The 27,569-nt window shown below is 43.0% G+C and overlaps 1 protein-coding gene across 1 annotated transcript in view; it reads right to left on the bottom strand.

Moving 5' to 3' along the window:
• The window catches only part of kcnh3 (potassium voltage-gated channel, subfamily H (eag-related), member 3), a 100,415-nt gene that overhangs the window by 26,974 nt on the left and 45,872 nt on the right, over nt 1-27,569 (bottom strand). The window contains exons 2-4 of the mRNA XM_071526328.1: nt 9,787-10,020; nt 4,600-4,734; nt 1,212-1,351 (exon numbers count right to left, since the gene is read on the bottom strand). Of these exons, the coding sequence (XP_071382429.1) occupies nt 1,212-1,351; nt 4,600-4,734; nt 9,787-10,020 (509 nt within the window). The remainder of the gene's footprint in view (nt 1-1,211; nt 1,352-4,599; nt 4,735-9,786; nt 10,021-27,569) is intronic.

The following is a 27,569-nucleotide window of genomic DNA, read 5'->3' on the forward strand; positions in this document are numbered from 1 at the left end:
TCAGACTTTGCCACTAGGACAGTGTGTGACATGAGAAGAATCCAGTTCCATTCCAATCCAGTATCAATAGAATTAAACCCCGAGTGAAACTAACATAAACAAATGTTCAAGCATTTATAACATATCTACTTGCACAAATGTACATTATCAGTGAATACATTACACTGAATACATTACACTTGTAGAATGCACTTAAGCATCACACGTACACACTTACACACTTACAAACTGCATAGGTCTGCATGTTTTACTGCAGAGATCAGCTAAATGCAGAGCTGTTTTACCCCAAAGTCAAACAGGAGTGTGCACATTCCCGGTGACCTTCATACCATCTGTCACTGTGTGTGCGAGTCACTGTACTGCAGCAGGCTTATGGTGCATGCACAAATTGTGCATGGCTGGCCTGATCCTTTGACCCGGGTTCTGTGGACCTGCTGCCTACTTCTTATGGACAGTATTGATCGGTGTACCTGAGCTAATAGCTTCCTCCTAATCCCCCTGGTGAAATCTCAGCAACGCAGTTTACAGTGATAATCCTATGATCACCGTCCCTGAGGGAGAAAGTGGTGTGTGTTGGTGTGGGGAGGTGTTGAAGCGGGGTGTAGGTATGTGTGTGTGTTTGCATGCGTGCTAGCAAGAGGCTGTGTGCATGTGTGTGCATATTTCATTCAGGGGTTAATTATTTGATTCTTCTCATGTCACACTGTCCTTGTGACAAGGTCTGATGGTCAAGCTGTCCTCTAGTGTGTGTGTGTGTGTGTGGGTATGACTTAAGTCACTTTCAGGGACACAAACCAGACTTAAGACCAGTTGATTGGGGACGGCTTGTGCAATTGGGGACAAAAGCCGTGTCCCCAATTGGTAAAAAGCTGATTTTTGGGTCAGTGGTTAAGGTTAGGGTTAGGTTAAGGTTAGGGTAAGGGTTAGGTTTAGGCAAGTAGTGAACATGGTTATGGTTAGGGTAAGACTCCAGGAAATGAATGTAAGTCTATGTAAATACCCCAAAAGTGACATAAGTAAGACTGTGTGTGTGTGTGTGTGTGTGTGTGTGAAACAAGAATTCTATTACTTCAAATATATGCACCAACTGTAGTTCCTGACCTTTAAGTTGATACCTGAGACTAGCCATTACCAGTTTACCGGTATCTTCAGAATAGCGCCACATTGTTTCAAATAGATAAACCGATGTAGATAAATATAGATAAACTCACATTGTTGATCTTGAGCTTGCTCTTGTCTTGTTTCTGCAGGTGTCCTGACAGGTGGTAGAGTACGGCTCGGCTGCGGCGCCGGTTGGCGTTGAAGCCTGGGGGGCGGGTGACCTGATGTACCTCCAGACCCGTCTCCTCATCTGGGGAAGAGGTAGGAACATGCCGGGCCTCAGTCCAACCCACACCACAGGGTAGGAATATAAATCAAGATGTAACTGATCCTCTAAATGTTTCTCTCACTGGCCTCTTTCAGCATGGAGATATTACATTGTCAACTTTCCTTTATAGGTTCCACACTGAGAGGTTGTATTGATATGGTCAGGCATAGGAAGGTCTTAAATTGTCATAAACTGTCTTAAAGAAAACCTGTGTCAGTGAAGCAACCTACAGTTTCAGATGGGTCAAACTTGTCTCTCTCAGTTGACTTGCATCTTGTTTTAGTGTGTATGTCAATGTTCAAGGAGTCAGGATTAGTCAGAAGTCCCTATATGAGACCACAAACTGCTCTGTACAACTTGTGCAGCCTGATGTACTCATGCTGCACAAGTTGTTGAGTAAATATTTGATCTGATATTGACCTGCTGTCTGCCTCCTCGGCCCTTCATTGACTAAACGCTGGTGTTCCTAATTTAGAATTGACTGTTACCTGAAAGCTTTTGGTCTGAATTGAGCTCCAAACCATTGAGCCAGGTTTTTTTTTCTTCAGTTTACACAATACTACTCCAGGCCAAGGTCCCCAAATCATCTCTGCGTTGCTATTTATAATGGAACAAAGAAGCGTCTTATTTTCATTGCTTGGTTTGGGGAGCTGGCCTGTATCCTATTTTGAGCAGCTTGGATACACAGGCATGTTGCCTAAAAAACACTAAATCCATGTGTTTTTTTCATTTCAGCTGCTTCATGCAAACAGCCAAATGAAAAGATAAGTGCTCACGCTGGAGCATGTGATTAAGTCAAGTTTCTTTGCCTTTATAGAACAAACCAATCCTGAAGCATTTCATTCACGTCATCCAGATCTTTTGTGTTTGAGTCAATAATGGAGGATCAGATCAGGTGAGGTGAAGTAATCCTTGCTCCGACAAGAGAGGGAGGAGGACTTGGTTAAAACACAAACACGTCTATTGATCTGACAGACGCCTCGGAGGGAGAGGATTAGGGGAGTCGTTGTCTATTAGGCCCTCCTCACCCAGACAGAGGATGTTTCCTCTTTCCCTCTGTGACCGCTTTATATTTCCTATTATGATTCTTCCTCTGTCTGTCCATGACACAAGGTCACGCTCAGCATATACCCGCCCCTTTAACTGAATTCACTTTCATTCGCGGCCAACAAATTTGATTTGTTCACCGCATCTAGGATGGATTTCAAATGGTTCAGACACAGTTTACTGGAAAACACACTGCTGTCTCTCTCTCTCTCTCTCCCTCATTTCATGGTTCTTACTTGAAAATTACCAGGTACTTATCAACTTTTCCCTATAATTAGTACATAATGTTATGGTTCTTTCCAGGACAGAAATGAACAGTTACATATCAACTCCTTTCTAAGAAAGTATTAGGAAATTGCGGATCTGGAAAATAAAGTGTTACCACCCAATCTGTATGTAGCCCTCCTTGCCCCATCTTTTGTCCGCATCTCTCTTTCTCTCCCTCTCTCTCACTCTCTCTCTCTCTCTCTCTCTCTCTCTCGGCTGTTGGGTGGCCTAACTGTTGTGTGAGTGGATGCTAGCACTCCCTGTATAAACCTCCCATAGAGAAATGTACTGCTGATCTACAGCGGAGGGTTATTCACGGGGCCGTCGTGGCTAACAGACATGGCACAGCATGATCCATCTGTAGGGGTGGAGTGTATTTTCTGTGGGGAGAGTGAAAGATTGGAGCAGATGATTTGTTTTGACAGAGCTGTAGGCTGGGAGGCTTGTTACAGGCGGCGCTGGTGCGTAGGTTTCGACACACTTTGCTCCAGGGAGCTTTACACCAGGGGGAAACCAGGGACACAGCGGCAGGGAAGAGAAGAGTTTGTCTGCTGAACTACGTCCCAGAGCTGGCCGAGCTTTTTGGCACTGGTGGCGGCAAGTCCAGGTGCAGTTTACCTGTTACAAGCTGGTAACACATGTAGCTCTTCTTATTGCTCTGTATGTGGGGGGTGAATGGGATGCTGTGTTCTGTTAATGAGCAGGGGGGACTGGGCCTTACCAGTCACTTTTTATTTGGATAGTCCAACGCTGAATCTGAACTCACTATGAACTACTATAATGTTTCACTAAAAACTGGAGTTTCAGCTGATACAATAGTGTGAAAAGTAGTCTATATTCAATGTGGGTTAGGCCTAATCTCAGGGTTGAGTTTAGGGTTAAAATGGGGTCAGGCTAAGGTCAGGGTTAGGGTTACATAGTCTGTAGAGATGCAGCAAATAGGCAAGTGACACTTTCTTGAACTAGTTGAACAACAACTTCTTGAACAACTAGTTTTTGTCACCTGATAGTATCAATATTGGAATATCCAAATAAAGAGTTAACTTTTGTATGTATGTTTTGTAGTATGAGTTTTTACTGAGTTGTATTGTTCCATAAAATCCAAATTCTCTCTCTCTCTCTGTTTGAAGATTAGTTACAGTCATGTCTCTGTGATGAAAGTAGAAACTGTGCACTCTCTCTCTCTCTCTCTTTCTCTCTCTCTGACCAGGCACACCATGCTGTGCCAAGTGCCAGGAGTGAGTTGCTCAGCCAGTCATCAGAGACTCACACGGGGAAACAGGCAGGTGAACTTGAATAATTTCGTCCATAAGGCGGTGAGATATTCGGTCAAATGGAAATGTCTGGCCAAGTGGGGGGAAATTGGGTAAGTGATTTCAAACAGGTGCTCTCTCCCACGAGGACGCACTGCGCAGAGCGACGCTGAAAGCTCATTAAAAAAGAAAATCTAAAAATTTAAACACTCCACTTCATCAAAGCCATCTTGATCATCCTGTTTCTCTCCCCTGCTCTTCTTCACAGGGTTTTCCATGTGAATACTGGAATTCAAACAAACTCTCAAGTACTCTGCTCATTTTGGAGTGAATTCAACCTGTGTTGGCAACTGGCCCGCAGCCATATTAACATCCCCAGCTCCTAAGGTAGTTGAATTGACTTCCTAGCCAAAGGCAAAATAAGCTTCTGTTCGAGGTGCACTGACCCGGCTTGTGGCTTTGCTTTACTTTTGGACAGTTAACTCTCCAAGTGCAGAAGGGAGGGTGCGCCACCTGTGGGTGGGTATGACCAAGACATGATGGAGACGTGTTTTTTTTTAGGTCCCTTGATGCAAGTCCAAGTCTTATGTCTTTGGGCACAACTTTGAGTCAAGTCTTATCTCTTGACTCATCCCCTTGAGTTTATTATTCATATGAACTGACCTGTGTCAGGTCCTTGCTCGGGGTCCTGGTCCTTCTTGTTGTCAGTGATGTCCTTGTGGGACACCAGGAAGAGAACCACCTCTCCCTTCTCATTCTTAATGGGCACAATGTCCAGGAGACACCAGAACTGGGTACCTGGGGGAAATCACACACACAAAAGCACACACAGTAGATAAGTTGTTTCCACTGAGATGTACATCAAAATTACTTCAAAATTACTGTGGGGTTGACTCAAATGCACACAAGTGTACATACACACACACACTCTCTCTCTCTCTCTCTCTCTCTCTCTCTCTCTCACACACACACACACACACACACACACACACACACCATTCCCCTCTGAATCATCTCTGGCAGTTGGTGGAAATGGAAAAGCCTACTGTGCTCTCTTACTCCAGGTCCCACACCTTACCTGGAGTCCAATTGCCGAAGCAATTTCAGATGCTCTAGTCCCAACATGCTCAAATAACAGGAAATCACAGAAAGCCATAGTTCACTTTGGGAATGGGAGATAGCATCACTCTGTGCTTATAAGTGTAAGCTCATTAATATTCATTGCTGATCAGTGTGTTTGCTCTAGAAAATAATGAGCTTTCTGTAAGATTTACCAGTTACATTTACTGCACAGAGAAGAAAGTTCTGCACATGACAACACACAGCCTGGGGAGGCCTTCATTACTTCTATACAGAGAGTATCCATCATTGTCAATGAGGTCGTGTTCTGAGATGGATAATGGCCACATACTACATAAGTAGATTAGTTAAAAATAATTTAAATTTGTTTGTTTCCCAAGTTAGTTAACAACAAAGTAGTTAATAAATGAATATAATAGACACAACGATATTATAATACTATTCTACTATACTAGAATACTATACTATACTCAAGAATACTAGACTAGACTAGACTAGTCTATGCTAGAATAGAATAGAATAGAAACAGTGCATTGTAGCGGATGGACCTGGAGCTAACCAGCCATATACTCTCCCACTAAAAATGAGACAACTGCTAATGTTGAAATGCAATCCAACTAGTTGCTGTCATTTTCCATATGTGGGCCGTGGGCTGAATGCCCCTGCTGTAGAGGATTATTTCAATGACTCACAGTATACGTTATAGGCCTACTCGGAGTACGTACATCAACATCGAGGGGTGTGTGTGTGTGTGTGTGTGTGTGTGCATGTGTGTTCTTGCATTCCTCATGTGCTAGAACCAGGCGGTCAAGGACCACAGCACTCTGATTGGTTTCAGTTGTTGTATCTCGCGGCAGAGAGAGAGCGTTCCTTCATTGGATAAAAGCTTTTTCATAATTGAAGCTCACTTGGTTTTTCTTTGGTCATTCAGAAAGCAGAGATGAGCATGCCGTTGTCAGCGGACCAAAGCAAAATAATAAAACCACAACCTGGAAGCTCAGCGACTGTGAAGCTGAACGCTAATTGGATCATTAGTTGCTATGCCACTTCTACATGTTCACTTGGATCCCCTGCTCTTTCCATGAAAATGCATTCTCTTTTATTGAGAGTTGGGTTTCTTTTTTGACTCATTTTTGTCAAATGAGTCACTGCCATAGAGATAACTCCTACAGAACTGGAAAATTATTAAAATTTGGTGCTGTATGGTTGATAAACAGGGGAACACATAGACCAGCACCAGAGTTATCACAGCTAATCAGATGCTTTGATGTGCTCATCCTTCACTCAGACTCTGGCCGACTGAATTCATCCATTCTAAAACAGGGAGCAGCAGAGATTGACAGCTCATGTGGATGGTGCTCTGTATATTATTCCCCGGATGAGTGACAGTTATGGGGAAACCAGGTTGAGGGCTCATGTGTAAATCTTTGTGATTAGCTGGTGGTGTTGTGTGAAATACAGTCTGATAAGTTAGAGTCAAGTTTATTTTTTATTTATTTTATAGTATAGAGTCATCTACTACAACACTTTTGGGCTTAAAATTAGGGACGAATAGTGAAATGGGTACTGTATGTATGTATGTATGTATGTATGTATCGAAAGTCAATGGATACAGTGGATCGATTTACTGTATGTATGCATGTATGCTTATATAACACTTGTATGTAAGAATGGGTGGATGGACACATGGATGAGTAAATAGACTAATTGATTTCTGTTTCATCCAATCACTCCTTCTAACATCCTTCTAACATCCAAACACATCCTTCTATCGCATGGATAATGTAACATCTTAAGTTCAAAAGGAGTCATCCATCTAACAGAGCTTCTCTACCTTTTCCAGCACCATTGATGGAGAAGAAAGGAATAGAGAAAACGATGTGTCTCTGTGAATCGCTGGTAGCTAACATCAATCACGTAGAAACTGTTTGCCTTGACCAGTGGAGAGGGCGTCGTGATCCTGGCCCTCTCTCATGTGTAACTGTGTGACATTCAAGGGCACTTTGTGCCAGCAGCTGTAATGAGAGAACATCCAGGCTTTCAGCCTGCGCTGCAGCCCAGATGAAAAGCTGCGTCTTCCATAAGCAGATACAGATAGATGGGCAGATACCAGAGCCCCTTGGGAGGGGGGGGGGGGGGGGGGCTCAACTGCGGGGAGCCGAGATTCTCTTTGAAGCTCCCCGAGTCCGTGCCTCAACTTTTAACAATACAGAAAACACGTTTACCTTCAACTGCAGATGAGATTCCCTCTGATTGCCTTGCTAGGGGAGCTGGTTGGCCCCGATCGCATTTGATAACAACACTTGACATGCGTCCGTTAAACCTGTTGTGTTCGTGAGGATATTGCTATGAAGAGTCCATATCTGCCACTGCATGTACTGAATTTGAATTGATTCAGAGTCCTTACCAGAGACACCACAATACATACCAACAACTGCTACTGCCTTAACACTGGTACATCGCATAAAAAGATACTTAATTAAGTAAAGATTCTGGCACTCAAATGCTGGTAAAAACCTTCAACTTCATATCAACTTGGATCTATATAATAATAACAATGATAATAATAATAATAACTTTATTTATATAGCACCTTTAACAACAGAGTTTACAAAGTGCTTTGACAGACAAAATAAAAACAGAATACTCAAATTATGAATTTAAAAGGCAATAAAACAATAATAAACAGGGATTAAGTTCATAGGAGGACAGAGGTGGAAAAGAGCTAACATTCAAGTAAATAGTAGTATAATCGTAGGATGAAAACCAAAATAAATAAAATAATAGAATAAAAGTAAGATAAATTTAAGTTGAGTTGAGATAAAAGATAAAAGACGTAAAAAGACAATAGAAAGACGATAAAAAGACAATAAAAAGCCGGTAAAAGATAAAAAGATGATAAAAAAAGATGAGATATGCAGTATGATGGTATTAATTACCAGCTGACGTGTAACTGAAACACTGTCACATTAGTCCATTTCCTCCAACAATCTCATCAAACAGTGCAGCTAAACCCCTGTTAGGCTACATAAATGTATGTCATCAGGCTAAAACCAGTTGTCCTGGTCTCCTATTACTCACCTGTAATCTCTGGCCGGGTGGCTTTGTGGGCTGCATTCATTACAGTACATACTGTTTCCTGCAACTCTGAGACTAAATCCCAGCAGGGGATTCATGCATGTAAATAATGCATCTTAACTGGTGGGAGGATTGTCTCAATAAAGACATCAGCTATACTGAGGTTGGATTTGTCCCTGTTTGACTGGAACACGATGGTAAACAATAGTGTCTGATGCAGCGTGTTCTGCCTCTCCATGCATAACTATCAGGGGGATGTGAGGATACAAGCTGTTGATGGAAGGCTGTCATCAATATATATGGCTGTTTATTGCCCATTTCAACAGAATGGAGCATGACGAACTGTAAACACATTTTTATTTCTTTCGTTCTGTACGCGTTTCTCTCAATCTTGCGATTAGCGGACTGACAGTATGTGCTTACCTTGCCTGCTTGTTTAAGCCGAAAGTATCGTATTAAATCCTGCTGATATGAATATATTATGAGTACGCACTCAATGGGTGAAATGCAATTTGAGAATTTTCTCTTAGCCCCAGGCTTTGGAAGGAAGAACTGTGCTGACCTGACTAAGGAAACGGTGTATAAATGTGTTTATTCTTTTCCTTGTACCCCAAAGAACTGTAAAAATGCTAATGTGCGCTTATGGAGAGCCGATAAAAGCATGAAACAGCTTCTAATTTGTCATTTATGTGTGTTTGTGGGAGACTGGCTCCCATAACCCTCCGTCAGTCTTTGTTATAGGCTTATATCTCAAACTAGCAGATGTGTGCCTCCCTCTGTCTTTCCCCTATCTATTTGTGACTCTTCGTCATGCTCTCAGTTATTATTTGCCTTTGCCTCTTTCTTCACCTCCTCCATTCTCACCCATCTTTGTCCCTGTCCTCATAAATCACAGCATTGATCTATTAATACACACTGGATCAATGGAGGATCTCTCTCTCTCACTCTCTCTCTCTCTCTCTCACTCTCTCTCTCTCTCACTCTCTCTGTCTCTCTCTCTCTCCTGCGCACACTTTATCTCTCACCTCTTTCTTGAACTCGCTCCTTCTCCCACTCTATATTTTAAGCTCACATATACACAATCACACATACGCATAACACACGCACACCACACCAACTGAAAACACTCTCATGTTACTATCCTTTCAATTGATACATTCACATAAAGTAGTGTGTATTTCTTTTTACAAATAGTGTTTTATAAATTATATTGTTGACTGTTCCACTGCTGGAGTGACTCAGTGGTATCTTGCCGAAACATGTAGGGCAGCCGTACAAAAATAAAAGCTTTTTTAACTATTGCACACAAAAGAAGAGTGCCTTGGCTTCCTTCTTTCAAATTTTCTTTCATCCCTGACTCCACTGTGCATCTTTTTTTTGCAAGCAGACTTTCATGGATTGAATGAATTGGAGAAGCATAAAGCAAGGAAAGACTCCAGTATCCCCTTGCAACCTAATTGTATTGTACTGTACATTTTCTTTGTCTAATTTATGAGTATCTTTCGAAAAAGAGGTCTTGATCTCAATGAGACTAAATGAAGGATTAATGAAAAATGAAGCAAAGTGAAGGCCAGGCAAAAATTAATTTTCCCCACAATTGTCCCTAAACTTTAAAGTTCAACTCAGTCATCTGGCATTGTAATCTGAGTCCAGACACACACACACACACACTGACACCTCATGCGGTCTCACCTCCCTTCTTGTAGAAGACCAGCTCGGTCTTGAACTCCCTCCGGTCATCCAGGGCTCCCTGGATTTGGGCCGTCAGCCGGTCGCTGGTTTCCGGGCCGTACAGGAAGTGACACGCGCAGCTCTTCTGCATGAGCTCGGCGCGGGCGTAGCCGGTGAGCTCGCAGAAGCCGTCCGAGCAGTAGACGATGGGGTAGAGTGACTGGACCTGGGCGTTACCCAGAACAAAGTTGCTGTCTGTAGGAAGAGAGAGGGAGGGAGAGGAGAGAGTTATCATAATGACTGTTTAAGGTAAATGACAAAAATAATCGTTTGCTTTCACTTGATTTCCCAGGTCCAATGGGTCCAATTTGTGACTCAGCTGATATATTCAGTCAGCATCGACCACCTCCAATATGAAGGATATGAAGCTCTTAACCTGAATTGATTCTCATGCGACACTTTTGATCGGATTTCACACATGCATGCATGAATATAGCAATAGTACTAGTAGTAGTAGTAGTAGTAGTAGTAGTAGTAGTAGTAGTATCCTGGATTTCGATGGAGAGTTTTATTGTATCATGGTCTAAATGCTTGTCAGCCTGCCAAGAATAAACTTCCAGGGGAAACACTGAAAATGTGTAATTGTTTGGAATTTTTTGACATTGAAATTTTTAAATTGAAAGATATAGAACACTGGCACAAAATGTCCATTCCAAAAATGTATCAGCCTTCAAAAACCCATATTGGTAGAATTTGCAGCCATTTTTTTTGGTAGACATTTTGCATTTGTCAATGAAAGCGCTCAGTTTATTTCTATCAGATATTTAAAATGAACATTTTGCACATGCACATGAAAAGCAGCCCCATTATGAGCGAAGAGGGGGCCTGTAGACGAGACGGCTACAGAGACAAATCTGTGGCGGAGAAGTAACAAGAATTGATCTGGAAAGGTTAACACTGTCAACAGTCATGCCAGAGCGTTATGAGTTTTCATTAACCGATACATCCGCCCTCCCTCAAGTAACAATGTTGTATACAGGCAGGGACATGCTCCGGCTCCATCCGCTGTTTATTCACTTGATAATGCTCTTGAGCTGTTGAGAATTGGAGATCGGTGTGTGTATGTGTGTGTGTGTGTGTGTGTGTGTGTGTGTGTGAGAGCGCACGCATGCATACATACTGAGTGGAAAATTTTGTCTGCCGGTGGTGTATTCAATTAATGCCCTCAGCCATCTAGACGGGTGAAACATTCTAAAATGGACTATTTATTACTTTGTGCTCAGGCGTTCTCATTGATCCATCTATTCTGAGGTCCCCGGGGACCCCCTTGTTAAATATTTGATGGTGTAACACTGCTGGAGGTGGGTGTGTGTGTGTGTGTTACATCAGCTGCTTCGCTTTGAGTTCATTTGAGAGACGGCATAAAATGAAGTGTGGCGACAAGGAACTAATCAAATCACTGAGACAGGAACATGGGCAGGGCAGGATATGTGTTTGTGTGAGTGTGTGCGTGTAGTATGGGGGTCTCTATCCAAAAGAGAAGGTGTGTGTCTGCATACATGTGTGCGTCTCTGTGTATGTGTTTGCTTGGCTTTTGCATTTTAATCTGCACAGCACGTGTAGCTCTCTGACCAGCAACAGTCAATCAGAGCAATCCATCTCATTAGTTAATTACTCCCCTGTCACATTCCTGCCCACTCTCTCTTTCCTACTCTCTCTCTCTCTCTCTCCCTCTCTCTCTCTCTCTCTCTCACTCTCTCTGTCTGGGGGACAGCAGAGATGGCTGGCGCTGTACACAATAACAGTGAATACACAAGTGAAGACCACCTTCCTGAGCATCCCTATTGGCTGTGAACATATGGCCCTGTACTTCCTTCCTCTTTTCATATCCTATGGGAAGCAACTCTGATGTCATCAAGTGCATATGCTCGGCTTACATGACTTGTCAGGGGACACACACACACACACACACACACACACATGTTACTTAATAAATTATCAAGCAGATTGTTAGCCTTTTTTTTTATTCTTCCTAGTCTTAGTTGCGTTGCCAGGATACAGTTTCCATGTTCATCTTGCCCTGATGATTGCATTGATCGTCGTCCGTGTCTGTTTCTCCTTCTCTTTCTCTCTGTTACTTTCTCTCTCACTCCCTCTCTCTTTCTCTCTCTCCCCTCTTTCTTTCAGTAACGATTGCATTTGTTTAATAGAGATTCAAACGCAGCTCCGTTGATCGTTCATGTCTGTTCTCGCTCACTCTTGCTCCTTCTCTCTTATCTCTCGTTTCTGCCTGGATTCTCTGTTCAGGCGACAGTGGAGGTTTTAATGAGGGTCTTATAGCTGTCCGTCAGCACAGTGGAGCTTTGGCAGTTATGTCACTCTGTACTAGGTCAACTGGCTCTGTGTTGGACTCGTAATACAAATGAGAAGCACTGGCTCTGACCTTGTGTGTGAGAATGGCCAGTTTGTGTCCTAGTTTGTGTGTGTGTGTGTGTGTGTGTGTGTGTGTGTGTGTGTGTGTGTGTGTGTGTGTGTGTGTGTGCGCGTGCGTGAATGTGTGTGTTCTTGTTCTGTCTTTGTGAGATCCAGTGTGAGTTTTAGGAGAGTTTTAGAAGAGTTTGACCTTTGGAGAAAGGACATTTTGTGAAGTGAAGACATTTTGGCCAGTTCTCACTTCTTCAAGAGGCTAGTTTAGGCATAGGATTTAGGTTTAGGGTTAAGGTTAGAATAAGAATTAGGTTTATGACAAACTAGTCAAATTCTTTACACACCAGCCCCCAGTGTGTGATCCTCTCCAATTGGTCTAAAATATAATGTGATTGGTAGTGCTGCCTTATGGGAACGTGTTTCCATTTCCTTTTTCACTTCATGCACCCCCACTGGTGTCAGTAAACGACTAACTCCAAGCCATAGTAAGTATATACACACTTGTATGCGGCAACATGTTTGACTGCAGGTAGATTTCAGGCAAGTTTGCCTTCTTTGTAAGTACTGACAGCTTAGGAGTTAAGGTTAGGAGTTAAGGAATGAATGTAGTCAGTGGAAGGTCCTCACAAGTACAGTATGCCTACTGCCTTAGGTATCGCCCAACCCAGAGAAACCCGCAGCCGTGCCTGAGCATCAACCAGCGCTCCCAGGTCCCCGATCTCATCAACTTGTAAATGGACTGATCCACTTCTTTCTCCGGGCAAACCGCTGACTGACTGTGTGAATGAAAGCCAAATGTGTAAACGTCAAGTGGTGTAAACATGTGGCTGGTGAGGCCTTTTGTCCAGACTCCCTACTGAACCCAACTGGCTACTTCAGCCGCCCGCTGACAGCTGTGAAATGAGCTGCTGAAATGCCTGTTGAATGGCTGTCATGAGACGTGGCCAGGTTTACAGCCAGACTGTTTTGTCCTGTTGTCGGTCCCTAGTGCATCTTTGTGTGGGTGGGTGGGTGGGTGGGTGGGTGGGGGGGGGGCAGCACTACCAATACACTGGCAATATCGACCAAGCCTCTTCACACCTAAGCAGACTGGCGCCATATCAAAACATTACAAAAGATGTTGTGCAGCATACTTGATTACATGGTGAAAGCAAAATTAAATACCACTGTGTAAAGAAACAACTACAATGCATTTGTCCATTCATTCATTTTTCATTATTTTCCACTAACTCTAACCCATTTATCCACCTTCAGGTCCACAAAAAACAGAGAGCAAGGCGGTGAAGAAGGGATGAGGGAAAGTACACATGCGTACACATAAACTAATGAATTAAATAACAGATGCAGTGTGTCCACCTCTGTCCTACACTAGAATTACCTATAACCCCAAATACGTTATTAGTATCTAGTTTGTTAATAGCCACATAAAAAATGCATGGGATACATTAGCTGCATAGGTAATGGCTAGGCTGTTAAGCACATGGTATGAATTTCTAATTAAATCTCTGCCATTGCCAACTGACTGAAGTTTTATCCACAGTGGAGGACAGTCAGGGATGCTGGGCCAGCGATTAAAGAAATACGTGCTCTTTTCACAACTAAAGCTACTGCCCTGCCTGTAAACTATAGGCTATGGAGCTGTCTTAATAATTCCTTTGTGTGTGTGTGTGTGTGTGTGTGTGTGTGTGTGTGAAGGAGAGAGTGTGAAAGCGATGGGATTAAAAGTCCACCAACTCTATGTGATTTGTCTACCCCTACGGCGAAAGCTTAACCATGCAGCTCTCAGTGGCTATATACTTTTTATACTTTCTATATACTCTCTGTCTCTCTCTGTCTCTCCCTCTCTCTCTCACACGCACACACACACACACACACACACAGAGAGAGAGAGAGAGAGAGAGCGAGAAAGAAATGGGCTTTGATAGTACACTTGAAGAAGACAAGAGCTCAGATCAAAAAAAGGATCAAGATTGCAGTGACACAACCCAAAATTGATACTAATAGGTGAGACAAACATAGAACAGTTCAAATCCAAAGTCCAATTATGACACGGCTTAAATTAAATCAGTTGCAGAACATATTGCTTTATGTCAGTAAGATATGGGGTTTATTACTATAAAATGAATGCGAGAAACAACTAACCAGTTTTTCAGAGAGAGAGAATCCTCCAAACACTGCATGTAAGGCAAAATTAGGCAAATATCCTTACTACTTCCATCCTTATTATGTCTAAACATTCAAAAAGGGACATCAGATTCCAGAGACATATCCAGTAAAGGGACCCTATGTACCTCTTAATATTATTCTCTTAATATTAAGTCTTTGTGTGCAAAGAGAGAAACATAAAGACAGACAATGAGTTCCATTTTCCATTTTCCATTGCAAACATTGAGGCTTGGTGACCAAACCCCACAACACAACAATTACATTATTGCTAATTGATGCTGTCATTCTATCATAATCACCAATCAATGCAATTCTATATATATTTTAAGTTGCTTTCTCTTCTCCTCTCCTCTCCTCTCCTCTCCTCTCCTCTCCTCTCCTCTCCTCTCCTCCCCTCTCCTCTCCTCTCCTCTCCTCTCCTCTTCTCCCCTCCCCTCTCCTCTCCTCCCCTCTCCTCCCCTCTCATCAACACGTCAATGGTCATGCCAGTAAGGCCCACTGAACTGAAGTGAACTGCATTGAGAAAGAGAAAACGAGACAGAAGCAGAGACAAACAAAAGAACATGAAACGATCTGTTTCCTCACTCCTATTCCTCCTGCTCCTCTTTTTCTTACAGTGCTGTCAATCATCAAACCAAGGGCTATTTAATGAGGCAGACAGCTCTGACAGCTTTACGACACCTTTGCTTTGCTTAGCTTTCCTTTCCATTTTTTTCCTCTCTCTCCTCTCCTCTGTAAATAGAGAAACTAGCATTGTCAGATTACTCCATAATGCTGATCTCTACACATCACCTTCTTATTCCTTATTCACCAACCTGATGTGACAAAGTATGAAAACCTACTCAATTTACAGTGCAGTCACCAATAAATATGTAAAAGGGAGTTAAAACAGTCAAGGTAATAATTTTGACTTAAATTCATCAATGGGCTACATCAGCACCCATTGCTGTACAGTTATGCAAAAAATGACAAATGAATATCCTTCACAACATCGGTCTCACTGTCTCAAGAGCTAGCAGAGTGTCTATAAAAATGACAAGTTAATTTCTTTGTGAGATAGGATCACATAAAAATGTCTTCACTGGTTACTGAGAGTAAGTCTCTCTCTCTCTCTCTCTTTCTCTCTCTCTCTCATCCTTGTTGTTCTGCTACTACTTTTTGTTTATATATTTCAGGATTGTGGCGCATTGTGACTGCAGCTGCACAGCAGGGTAAGAAAAATCCTCAAACCGCAAATGCCCTGTTTAGTGCTCTACTAAATATTCATCCCTCTGTCACTGCTAAGTATTTTCTCCGCTGCCAGAAAAGACTCTCAAATGAAAGAGGTTTTTCTCAGAGCAAAGTAGTTCTCAAACTTCAGCTCTCAAACTTGTGCTCCTTCATGGAGGCCCAGCAGTTGAGCTGGCTGTGACTCCAGGTGCGTTTCTGCCCCGAGGCCCAGCTTCCACCCTCAAGTCCTCTCCTCCATACCACACATTGTCAACACCAAACGCCAACTCAGCACTTCAGTGGACATGGATAGTCACTGTCTCTAGGTCTATAAATTCTATGCGGTACATTTTTCTTTCTCTATATCATACGTCCTCAGGGAGGAAAGCCCTTTAGAACGGCATAGACAACATTGAAACCAGTACTAATGAAATTCTTGTAGGCTCGGTGGTTGGTGGCCCTCTATACTGTACCTAGTCTGTGGTGGGGGAAATCCTATCATATGCTATTGTTACGGACAAAATAGTGGGTTTTTTTTAAACATTCCTATACATCTCTACATATAAGCTACACAGCCAAGCATGCAACTGATCAGAGGATGCTGTAAAGTGAGCCTAATGTTATGGTTGTACAGTGTCAGCATCTGTCAGCGTTTGCTTGCTCCATGCCAACTGACCACAGGACATCAATCGTACATCTCATTCAAACAACAACCAAAGTGTAGTTTTGCAGACTGGCTTTAGCTGTGAAGTGGGACCACCTCCGATGCGTGTCAGCTGTTAAATATTTGCCCAACAAGTTGTTTATTGCCACGGGAGCGGGTCAGGTTATCCTAGCTGGTGTTTGGTAGTGTGATGTGCAGTGGATAGTGAGTGCTTGTGCTGAAGGAGAGGGGGAGATGGAGACGGAGGGCAGGGATCTATCTGGCAAACATGCCTGGAGGCACAGCAGCTGTACAGCCTTGATGAATAATCTAACACATTGGCCTGGCAACAACTCCAGACGATTATAGTGTTGGACACTGTACTGGTTTGGTTGTGTATGTGTGTGTGTGTGTGTGTGTGTGTATGTGTGTGTGTGTATGTGTGTGTGTGTGTGTGTGTGTGTGTATGAGCGAGGGAACAAGACCGGGGGTTGCTTGAGGTGCTTGTATTGATTGGTCGGCTCCTCTGCTATTGGATTACCAGGGTTTGCCAACCAACCCATGATTGGATAATCCTTCTACCCCCCCCACTTGTGATTGGATTACACAGCAGCTGGAAGGCTTGGGGTGAGTCAGAACACGTATACGCAAACAGACATACACACACACACACACACACACACACACACACACACGCACAGACACACAGTGTGCTGTGCAAGTTTACAGACTCAGAGCCGTACTTTTTGGTTCCCTCACATGGCCACACAGACATGGCCAGCGCTGTTATTGATACTGTGAATTGAGCTCAAGTGTCCTCAACTCTTAATAATATTTGATAAAAGGAATGAATGGTGCATGTGTGTAGGTATGTGTGGGTATGCATTCATATAGGCAAACACAGCTGTATTTTTCCCAGGGTGCCATGGGCATTAACGTCAAATTCAGTTAGTCAGTCAGGTGTCAGGCACTTCAACCCTCTATACCTGCATGCTATCAAGCTGAATTAGTTTACAGCAGTTGAGCAAATAATTTTCTACAACTTGTGTCTGTTGTTCACTGAGCAGTAACTACTTAACAAAAAGAAATAGAGTCAAAAGTTCTTGTGAAAATGTAACCTTAAATATGAATCTTCACACGTCAGCTGAGAATTCAGAAATAACTATTGTGTTTACTCTATCTTTTACTCTTATCTTTTGGTATTCATGTCAACATCTGAGGAAAAATGCCCTTTGTATACTAATGGAAATACATATCTTAATCCATATGTTACCTATCAGAAGGTTGGATGCTTGTGTGTATGTGTGGGGAATAGCAAAATTAGCCCCCAGTGGTTTGTGGATGCATGTATTCCCATCACTGCCAACCTGCAGCGCTGGAGAGAGAGATAGTGATTGGCCATGCAGAGAAGACAACAGGGGTCGGACATACTGTAGAGACAGACAGAGATGGATAGACAGGAAGAGACAAAGAGGGGGGCGATAACAGAGAGGAAAACAAGGCACATAAACAGACAGCAATGACAGCAAGAACAAAAACTAGTGAACAATGAAAGAATTAAAAAATCACGTAAAGATTGCTACACAACACTGAAAGCGGGGTGAAACAGCATGGCGTATAATTAAATCCCGCCCCCCTCCAGTGACCTCGCTAACGAATTTGGAAATTTACAAACAAGCCTAAATCGCTGATTGACTATGGAAAGAGAACTGAAAAAGGCACAGCTGTAGATCCCCTTCCTGACTGCACACCTGGCACTCATTCAGATTGGCGTTGTGATTGGTGGAGATACTCAATGCATCGTTTGTTTCAGCTGCAGTGCTTCAATATGAATGGAGTGGGGTTTTTTGTCTGCGGGGCAGTTTAACTCTTGAACATTGTTATGATTTGGGCAGCATTCCTTTGAGGAGGGCAAGCCAAAACAAAAAGGCTCTTTTGGAGAATCAGTAAAGCATCACGTTATTAGATTAAAGCTGCAATAAGCATATTTTTCTGACCACTAGAGGGCGACAGAAACCGGAACACATTTGTAAATAACACACAGCAAAGCCACTCGCCCACTGCACTACGGTGGCCTACCAAGGACAAACATTGCAAAGCACCATGGATAAAGGCTAACAGCTATGTTAAATGTACCAACAGAGAAGTGTCGCCAGTTACCAGTCTCGCTTTGACAGATCTTTCTCCCGCTGAAGGTTACATGTCCCACAATGACAAGTGAAGAGGTAGGTAGCAAGTTTACTAGATTAACAAGTTAACTCGCTCATTTCATCCATTCCGCCATTATGAGAAAGTTTTCAGAAATGGGGCGGGGTGAGGACCGCTTTTAAACAGCGAGGGAGACAAGCTAGTTTTAAAAAATTGGATAGCTCCTGGATGGTCCAGGAGGAGCTTCGTTCTGGACCAGAATTTGACAACAAGCTTTAGAAAAGAGGTGAAAACAGCAACACAGCTGGCTGCTGTGTGGATATTGGTTTATATCATTATGTCTCAATGAAATCTCCACATAGCACACAGTAGTGTCAGGATTGGTTATATATATATTATATATCGCTTATTGCAGGTTTAAGATATTGTGTACTTCACATGAATCAGGTGGAGACAGGCAATGGGCCCATCTGCTGACCTCAGTTCAGCTGAAATGGACCAGCAGAGAGGATGGTGCCTGCCACCGCACATTAGACAGGTGGGCTGATGTAGACCTTGCCAGCAGCACTAGAAAGGGACAACATTCATTTTAGCTATCCATCATATCACCAGGCAGCTCTCTGCCGCTCTCTCACACACACAAATGCACACACACACACACACACACACATATCTTCTCTCATGTTCTCTCTCTCTTTCTCACTCTTTTTTTATTTTTCTGTCTTTCTTTTGATCTTTCACTTTCTCTGCTTTGTTCTCGTTCTCCCTCCTCCCCTCCACTTCTCTGCTAACGTGCGGTGTGGTACAGCAGAGTGGTCTCATTCATACTAATCAAGACTGGTACGTGAATGGACCACGATATGAAGCATGAATGGCTCCGTTGTGAAATTATCCCAGTGTGGATTAAGCTTGTGTTATTGTACAGTCCAACCAACACGTACTTGTGCACATACACACCTATAAATGCTTCCACACACACCCATTCCCATGGAGGAGAACTCATTCATACGCACAAACACACATATATGCGCCCAGACTTACATGGAAAGACTCATGGTTTGTTGATCTGAATGAATGGTTGAGGTTTACTTAGGCGTGTGTGTGTATGTGTGTGTGTGTGTGTGTGTGTGTGTGTGTGTGTGTGTGTGTGTGTGTGTGTTTGATGGACTGTGGCCGGATGCTGCTAGTTATGGGCTGCCTGGTAATCAAAGCGCCTTTGAAGGGTCCCTGGGCAGGAGCTTTGAAAGGTGGAAAGGGTGGTGTGTGTGTGTGTGTGCATCTCTCCACACAAGGTCTACTCATGCATGCGACTAATGCTGCTCTGAGTGTGTGTGTGTGTGTGTGTGTGTGTACAATTTGTGCGCAAATGTGTGTGTGTGTGTGCGTGTCTTCATATGTTTGCTTCCTCTGATGCCCTTTTGGGAGTGGAGCATTTTATAACTCCAGGACGCGTTCATTTTACTAACAAGGCAGATTAAGACAATGAAGAAGTAAACACCAGCGTCTTTGCTGTCATGTCTGTAAATACTGTAGTAGTCATAGATTAAACCTAATCAAAGGAGGATTAATGGGTGCGTGCCGCACTTTAGGGAGCGGAGATGCAGCTGTGACTTGAGATGGCATCTGAATCAACAGACTTGAAGAGCATCAGAGAGAATATCAGGTCTCATGTGGGATTAATGCAACATTAAAGACACATGGGCCCTGACTTTGTCTTTGAGAGACATGCTTAGAGAGAGAGAGAGAGAGAGAGAGAGATGCGGACAATAGATGGGGCAAGGAGGGCTACATACAGATTGGGTGGTAACACTTTATTTTCCAGATCCGCAATTTCCTAATACTTTCTTAAAAAGGAGTTGATATGTAACTGTTCATTTCTGTCCTGGAAAGAACCATAACATTATGTACTAATTATAGGGAAAATCCATGGAGTTGATAAGTACCTGGTAATTTTCAAGTAAGAACCATGAAATTATGTAGGAAATGGAAAACTTTGGGCAGAGGTCAATTTTGTAAACCTAGTAATTATTCACTTATGATTATTTACTTATGATATTTACTTATGAGTAACTTATAATCTTTTTTATTAAAAAGAGACTGCATTCATACAGTGCTTGTATACAATTAGAATTGTCGAGGATAAAATACACAATAAACCAAACGGCTCACCTGAATACTTAACAGGAAAAATAACTAATAGAAAATAAGAAAAAAACAAATAGACTTCAAATTTAAGTAATGGAATGATGTAAGGAAGGAATGATGTCTTTGGGTGTAACAGCAAGTTGGAAAATTGTTTGCAAAGGTTTGTCTTCTAGTTTAAAATTTATTTCAAAATTTTCTTTCAAAAAGGCATGTCAAAAGTGTCTATTTTTGCCTTTCCACATGACAAAAGGCAACCACTTTTATTCATTTAATTATATTATTTATTATTATTATTATTTCATTTTAAGGTTGATAATGTAAAGAGGGTGAAAGAGGGAATAAGAGGATATTTTAAGATAGAAGTAACTACGTATCAATCCATCATCTGCTCTGCTGCATTTATGTGTGTGTGCTTGTCTGTGTGTGTGTGTGTGTGTATGTGTGTGTGTGTGTGTGTGTGTGTGTGTGTGTGTGTGTGTGGGCAGATGATGGTGTTCTGTCTCTAGGGATAGAGGGAGTGACTGATCCCTAGTTGAACTCTTTGACCTCACGCTGACCCTCTTCATCACGCTGACCCTCTTCATAAGGCTCATGGTTCACCGCTCAAGGGGATACTAGCTGTCATAGTGTGTGTGTCTGTGTGTGTGTGTGTGTGTGTGTGTGTCTGCATGCACGGGTATATCCCATGCGCCTATACTGTATGCATGTGTGTATGTGTATGTATGGAAAAGGGATGCATGGTGCCTCATACTCTAAGGACTGACAGTGCTGAAGTCCCAGGAGAAACCGACTGTAGAGACAGAGGATATTCCACTGATGATGCAGGTAGATGGGACAGAGAACAGCTTGGATGTATTCAGATACTTTAAAAGTCAATCTCATTTTACGCATTCTGCCATCACTCTTGTCCAGAGATTTTAATTATCCAATGAATGAGCAAATGATCCAGGATTCAAACCCGCCCCATTTCTGTCAATCTAACCGCTAAGCTTTTGTGAGATGATCGCAAATCTAGCAGGTGAAAGCCAAGCCTTCAGCACACCGAAGCCAATCTTAGTCATGTCAGATTCATATTTATGAGGGGAGAGGAATGTTGAGTACTTTTTATTTTCAACCACAGCCCCTAGAGGCCCGTAAGAGAGGGGGTGGAGACAGACAGATGGATTAGGAGATGGCACAATTTGTAGCGTGGCCTGTGAACATACATAGAAAATGCTGGTTTTAAACACTTGTGCCTGTTAGATGGAACGAGAAGTAGGTCTGGAGCTCATAGTTAAGTGGTGCCAGATGGTTGGCACTAATACGTCCATATAGATGAACACACCTCTACTCATATGGTGTACACCAAGTAGCTATGGAATTTACTGGGAAATATATAGTTCATGTATGGGGAACCACATTAAAACCTTACAGGCATGAGATATATATTAAGCTCCTCGCCCCCTGTTTGACACACACACACACACACACACACACAAATACACAAATACACGAGGATGACACATGGTCCAAGCACCCTCCAAGGCAAACACCCCATCATCTTCCTCTTCCTCCTCTTCTCAGTCTGTATGACAGGAAGGGCAATAAATAGCAAACTAAATATGTTGCTGTCATAGTCGTCTCCCTCTGGCACAGTGCAGTGTGCGAGTCTGTGTGTGTGTGTGTGTGTGTGTGTATTTGTTTGTGTGTACATGTGTACGTATGTGTAGGTTGACATCATGAGATGCTCGTCTGACTGCACATACCAACTCCCACCTCATACAGAATATATGAATAGAGAGAGAGAGAGAGAAAAGTCTTGTGTTTCATCGCGTCTTATCTCGCCATAGTGGGTAAACACAGATGCACAGAACACACTCGATACCGCTGATAGCACACGCTTCAGTTATGTCATGATCGACATTATGTAGATAAGATATGCGTGCACAAACACACATTCAAACACACACGCACACTCACTCTGAGCGTGACCTGTGTGTGTGTGTGTGTGTGTGTGCTGCTGTGAGAGAGGCTGAACATTGGTGGGCAATTAAAACACTGGGGACGGAGACATGGAGCGAACCAGCTTTGTGACAGCTGACAGAATGTGTGTGTGTTTGTGTGTGTGTGTGTGTGTGTGTGTGTGTGTGTCGCTGTGTAGGTGTGTGTGTGTGTGTGTGTGTGTGCGTTCTGTTCTCTGCCAGCAGCTCTGTGTCCCCGAGATACCGGGCAATGTTGCCAGGCGACAGGTACCAATTGTGTTTTGTTTCCGCGGAGACAGTAGGGAGGGTGGGGCTTTGACGAGGATTACACAGTGTCTCTGACTCCCTCACACATGTACACACACACACACACACACACACACACACACACACACACACACGTACACACACACACCAAATGTATTGTACTATGAACTAAATCAGAGTGTTTGCAGCTGTAGAATTGAATAGAGCGCAATGTCCTCAATAACACTGTAATTCCTGGTCACAGAACTTGTAAGAGCTGACATATGAGATAGGGAGACAATCACCAAACACACACACACAAACATACACACACACACACACACACACAAACACAGTGGCTGCAGTGAAAGTGCCAGTAGAAGAGTCACTGAAGCAGCAGTTCACTCTGAGTTCACAAAATAAATTCTAAGAGCAGGTCAGAGGCTGCAGGTTCACGATCTTTTGATACACAGAAAACTCCTTAAGCCCTAAACCAAAAAGAATCACTTAAATCATAAGGCCTCCTCTGGAAAATTCAATTGGCCATTTGTTGGACAGACAAGCCTGACAGCGTGTAAGTACAGCCCTGCAGGTAGCTGTGATAGAGCACTTTGCCTTTCAAGAGGTAATGCGAATCAATAGCAGTCTGGGTACAAATATTCAGAAAAATTCCCATTCACTGTAACAATTATTGTCTATTTCAGGGCCTGTCTAGACTGTCTTGCTCAGCCCACAATCACATGATTATTCCCCTGCAGCCGACTCATATTTGACTCTCTATATTCCGGCTCTTTGTCTTTCACCATCCTTCCATCTAAATTGCAGCCCTATTCATTTACTTTAGTTTAGTTTACTATTATGCAAATGAAAGAATGGAATAAAGTGATAACGTGGCATGCAGTGGCATCCAGTTAAGCCAAAAGTCAGAGAATAAGACTATTTCAAAGACCATTTAAATTAGAAAAATTGAGTAAATCAGCACAGTGACTTCACTGTACCAATAATGTCTAAGTGGAAAATAGCAGGCACTATTTATTGTCTGAACATGGCTGAGCTAAATACCATATGCTCATTAGCAGCTAGGGACGAATCTAATGTGAAAGATTTGATAACACTCACTCTGTTATATTCTCATTTAGTGCCTTTCTCCTACAGTTCATTACAGTCAGCTATTTCCATGGCCATTAAAATGATAAGGAAGCAATAATGATGATAATATTAGTGGAGTTACTTGGGTTAAATTATAGAATTAGCATACAGAGCATATGTGGGAGGAGCTGGCCAAATCAGGACAAAGGGCCTCTAGGAATACTGGCTTTATGTGCATCATGTATAAGTGGAGGTCCACATCTGGCCAGCTGTGCAAAGGTCAAAGTTTGATGTGACCTTTTTTGTTCTTCCTTTCCATTAAACCTCTGAGGATCAACAGATGTACAGTTTATAAAAGTAAAAGTCATTTGGAGACCAGAGAATTGTAAAACATAACTTAAGTATTCTCGAATGTAATAGTTGTGACTATGAGATGCAAGTTCTCCAGAGAGTTACTACAGCTCACACTGACTGTGAGTGGGAAAAAAACCATCATTATCATTAAACCTCATTATTTTAAGGCTCTGGGTTTAAACGTGCTCATTTAATTTCTTCACATGGCACAAATGTTGAAGGAATCCGCGTGTTGTTTTGTTGCCTCCTATCTGGCCAGGTCAGCCTGGGTCCTGTCTCTCTCTCTGTGTCTCTCTCTTCCCCTGTGGTGGAGGAAATAGGAGTGACAGTTGGTAGACAGAGGCCCGCTGTGGGGCATGGAGAGGTTGGAGCACCATTGTGTCTGTTTTGTGTGTGTGTGTGTGTGTCTGTGTGTCTATGTATGAACGCCAATCCCGCCAATCCAATTCAGTATTGGATGGTTGGAAACAAGTTTGGTTTTAATGAATATACTAGCAGCTATTGTTGTGGAGTTCAGTCTGGGATTGAAGTCTATCAGCAAATAGACTCTAGCTAGGGAGAGTCACCTCACAAGACCCTGGGAAAACACATAAAAATGCAAGGAGCTGAGGGAAAATGAGGGGAAGAGAGCACTCTCCCTCTCTCACACAAACACACACACACACACACACACACACACACAACAGACACAGAGTAATCAGCAAGTCTCTCCAACCTTCTTTAATCATGAATCTTGGAATAGAACTAATAATCAAGCTCTCTTTCCTCAGAGGCTTTAGACACTGGCTACTAGAGTGTGTGTGTGTGTGTGTGTGTGTGTGTGTGTGTGTGGGTATGACTTAAGTCACTTTCAGGGACACAAACCAGACTTAAGAACAGTTGATTGGGGACGGCTTGTGCAATTGGGGACAAAAGCAGTGTCCCCAATTGGTAAAAAGCTGATTTTTGGGTCAGTGGTTAAGGTTAGGGTTAGGTTAAGGTTAGGGTTAGGCTTTAGACACTGGCTGTGTGTGTGTGTGTGTGTGTGTGTGTGTGTGTGTGTGTGTGTGTGTGTGTGTGTGAGCCCACACAAGCACATCAGCTCAAATGCGTGTGGCCTGTACAGGCCCGTACCAGGATGTCACAGGTACGGCAAGAAGAATGAGTCAATAGCACCTGCAAACACTCCACTCTCCACATCCACTATCTTCTCTACATACCCTGGCCCTGGTCCAGTCACAACATTAATAGCTCATTAGGAAGTAGTCGAGCTGTAAAAGGAAGTTGATCATTAACCCCATGAGCTGGGCATACCACTGTCGCCATAGTAACCTGGCTCCGCAGGCTGATCGGTGGCCAGGGTCAAGCTCCCGTCTGGCCGAAGCATAGGAGATGGTCATAATACTGTCAAATATTTTTCAGTGTGTGGAGTTGAGTGTGTTTGGAGTGTGCAATGTTTTGATCCCTTGTAACAGATCTTCTACTTCTGGAATTGGCCTGCTTTATTCTCAGCACACAAGATCAGTCCTAGATAAATAAAAGATGGGGTTTTTTTTGTTTGCTGGATAGATTTTGAGATACAATTTACGGTCATGATAGCCCGCAGTGGCAATTTATGATCCCAACAGACTGTCCATTCTTCACCGACCGCGAGAGAAGCCAGAAGCCCAGAAGCAGAGAAACGAGGCCACATCAAACAAGTTTGTCCGAGATCAACGGGAGGCAGAATGAAAAGCACTGAGAGAAACAAAGGGAGGATGCGAGAGAGAGAGAGAAATGCCGACAATACCTTTATTTACCTCAACATGAAGGGGAAAAAGGAGGAAAACATGACTCAGACTCATCAATAAAACACACACACACACCAAAGTTATTGGGCCGATTCCCTGTGGATTCGTCTCCACTAAAATATGAATAACTGAGTGGAGCAGCGCTTATTGAGTGGCCTAACAAAAACAGCATATTATACAGCGACGCATCAATGTTATCAGCCGGTCCCCCCAAGCAAGATACAGCAGCCGAAGCAATAAGAGGCGCAGTGCTGTGGGTTAGTTTTGGGACGCTCGGCCGTGACAGATATATTGAACACAGCGCGGTGATTTCCTGCCGTAATTCACTGATGAAAAACATAATTAGAGAAAACGCTTATGGGGCGCCGCGGAGAGAAACTCAGGAGAGGTAATAAAGATCTTTGGAGGGAAAGAGAGAGGGAAAGAGTAATAGAGAGAGATATAGAGATAGAGTGTGTGTGTCAGCGTTTGTTTGCATGCAACTGTGAGAGAAATTGGCTTGAAATGTGATCAGTGCCGGCACTAAGAGAACCATCAGCAACTGATTTTCAGGAATTGTGAGCATGAGGGTCAATCTGAACTCATTTGTGTGTGTGTGTGTGTGTGTGCGTCTGTCTGCATGGGGTGTGTGTGGGTGTGTATTCAGTGAAGGGGAGAATATGAGTCTGCGTGGGCTCCTGTCTGTCACAGTTCAGCCCCAGTCTCCAGCCAAGCCAAAGCTCGTCAGACTTAATAAACCATAAAAAAAGCAACTCACCAGATCATAAAAATGTAATCGTTTCTCAGCGTCTGCACTTCCATTACTGATATAACTGATCAAATCAAAGTGGGGATTTTGCCATTTCTGTGGAGAGTGATCAGAATATAGAATTATTTGTGCGGAATGTAAGAGCAGAGAAAAACAAGCCGGAGAGAGAGAGAGAGAGAGAGAGAGAGAGAGAGAGAGAGGGAGCGAGAGAGCACAAGAAGAACAAGAGAGCGAGAGAGCGAGTGTTGGACAACAACACTTCAGACTTTCTCATTGGCACCTGCTCAGGGATCTGAAAGAAATAAGGAATGTGTTAAATACACCCGCTGTTACACACACACACACACACACAGCCCAGTCACCAGCGTGCCTGCCTTAGAGCGCTGTCTAGCCTTATTCTGGCAGGAAAGACGAGGCTTTTATTTATCATTGGGTCCCTTATTGAGTGCTAAGATAAAGTGTACTCTCAGGTCTTCTGTCTCATTTATCGAGTGCAAGCAGGGCGAGGCTGTAGTACAGTACGAGGCTGGCGGGATCACTGCAACACAGCAAAAGTGGCCTCTCAAATACGCTGAAGTGCCATAATTGCAACTCTGCTGCTCGTATATTGTATTTTATCCATACGCTGTGAAAATGCACCCGAAGCCGGATTTTCTTTCTTTGAATTTAGACGGCAGCACTTGATATGTAAACTGAAGGAGGACTTGACTTTCAGAGAGACGCCAAAAACTGACTCTGTAGAGAAGACTGACTGATTGCTACTATCTCTTCTAGGTACTTTATAGGACAATTCCAGTGTGATTGGAGAATTTTGCTCATTTTTGACGTTTTTCCCATCCTTTTAATGTTAATTGTGACTATTTTTACATGCATTCGCCATGATTAAAGATATTTTTCAG

Source organism: Centroberyx affinis, unplaced genomic scaffold (assembly GCF_046629955.1).
Source record: "Centroberyx affinis isolate AG114_WGS23_722 - 3 ecotype Tasmania unplaced genomic scaffold, CSIRO-AGI_Caff_v1 ptg001400l_1, whole genome shotgun sequence".
Taxonomy (NCBI): Eukaryota; Metazoa; Chordata; class Actinopteri; order Beryciformes; family Berycidae; genus Centroberyx; species Centroberyx affinis.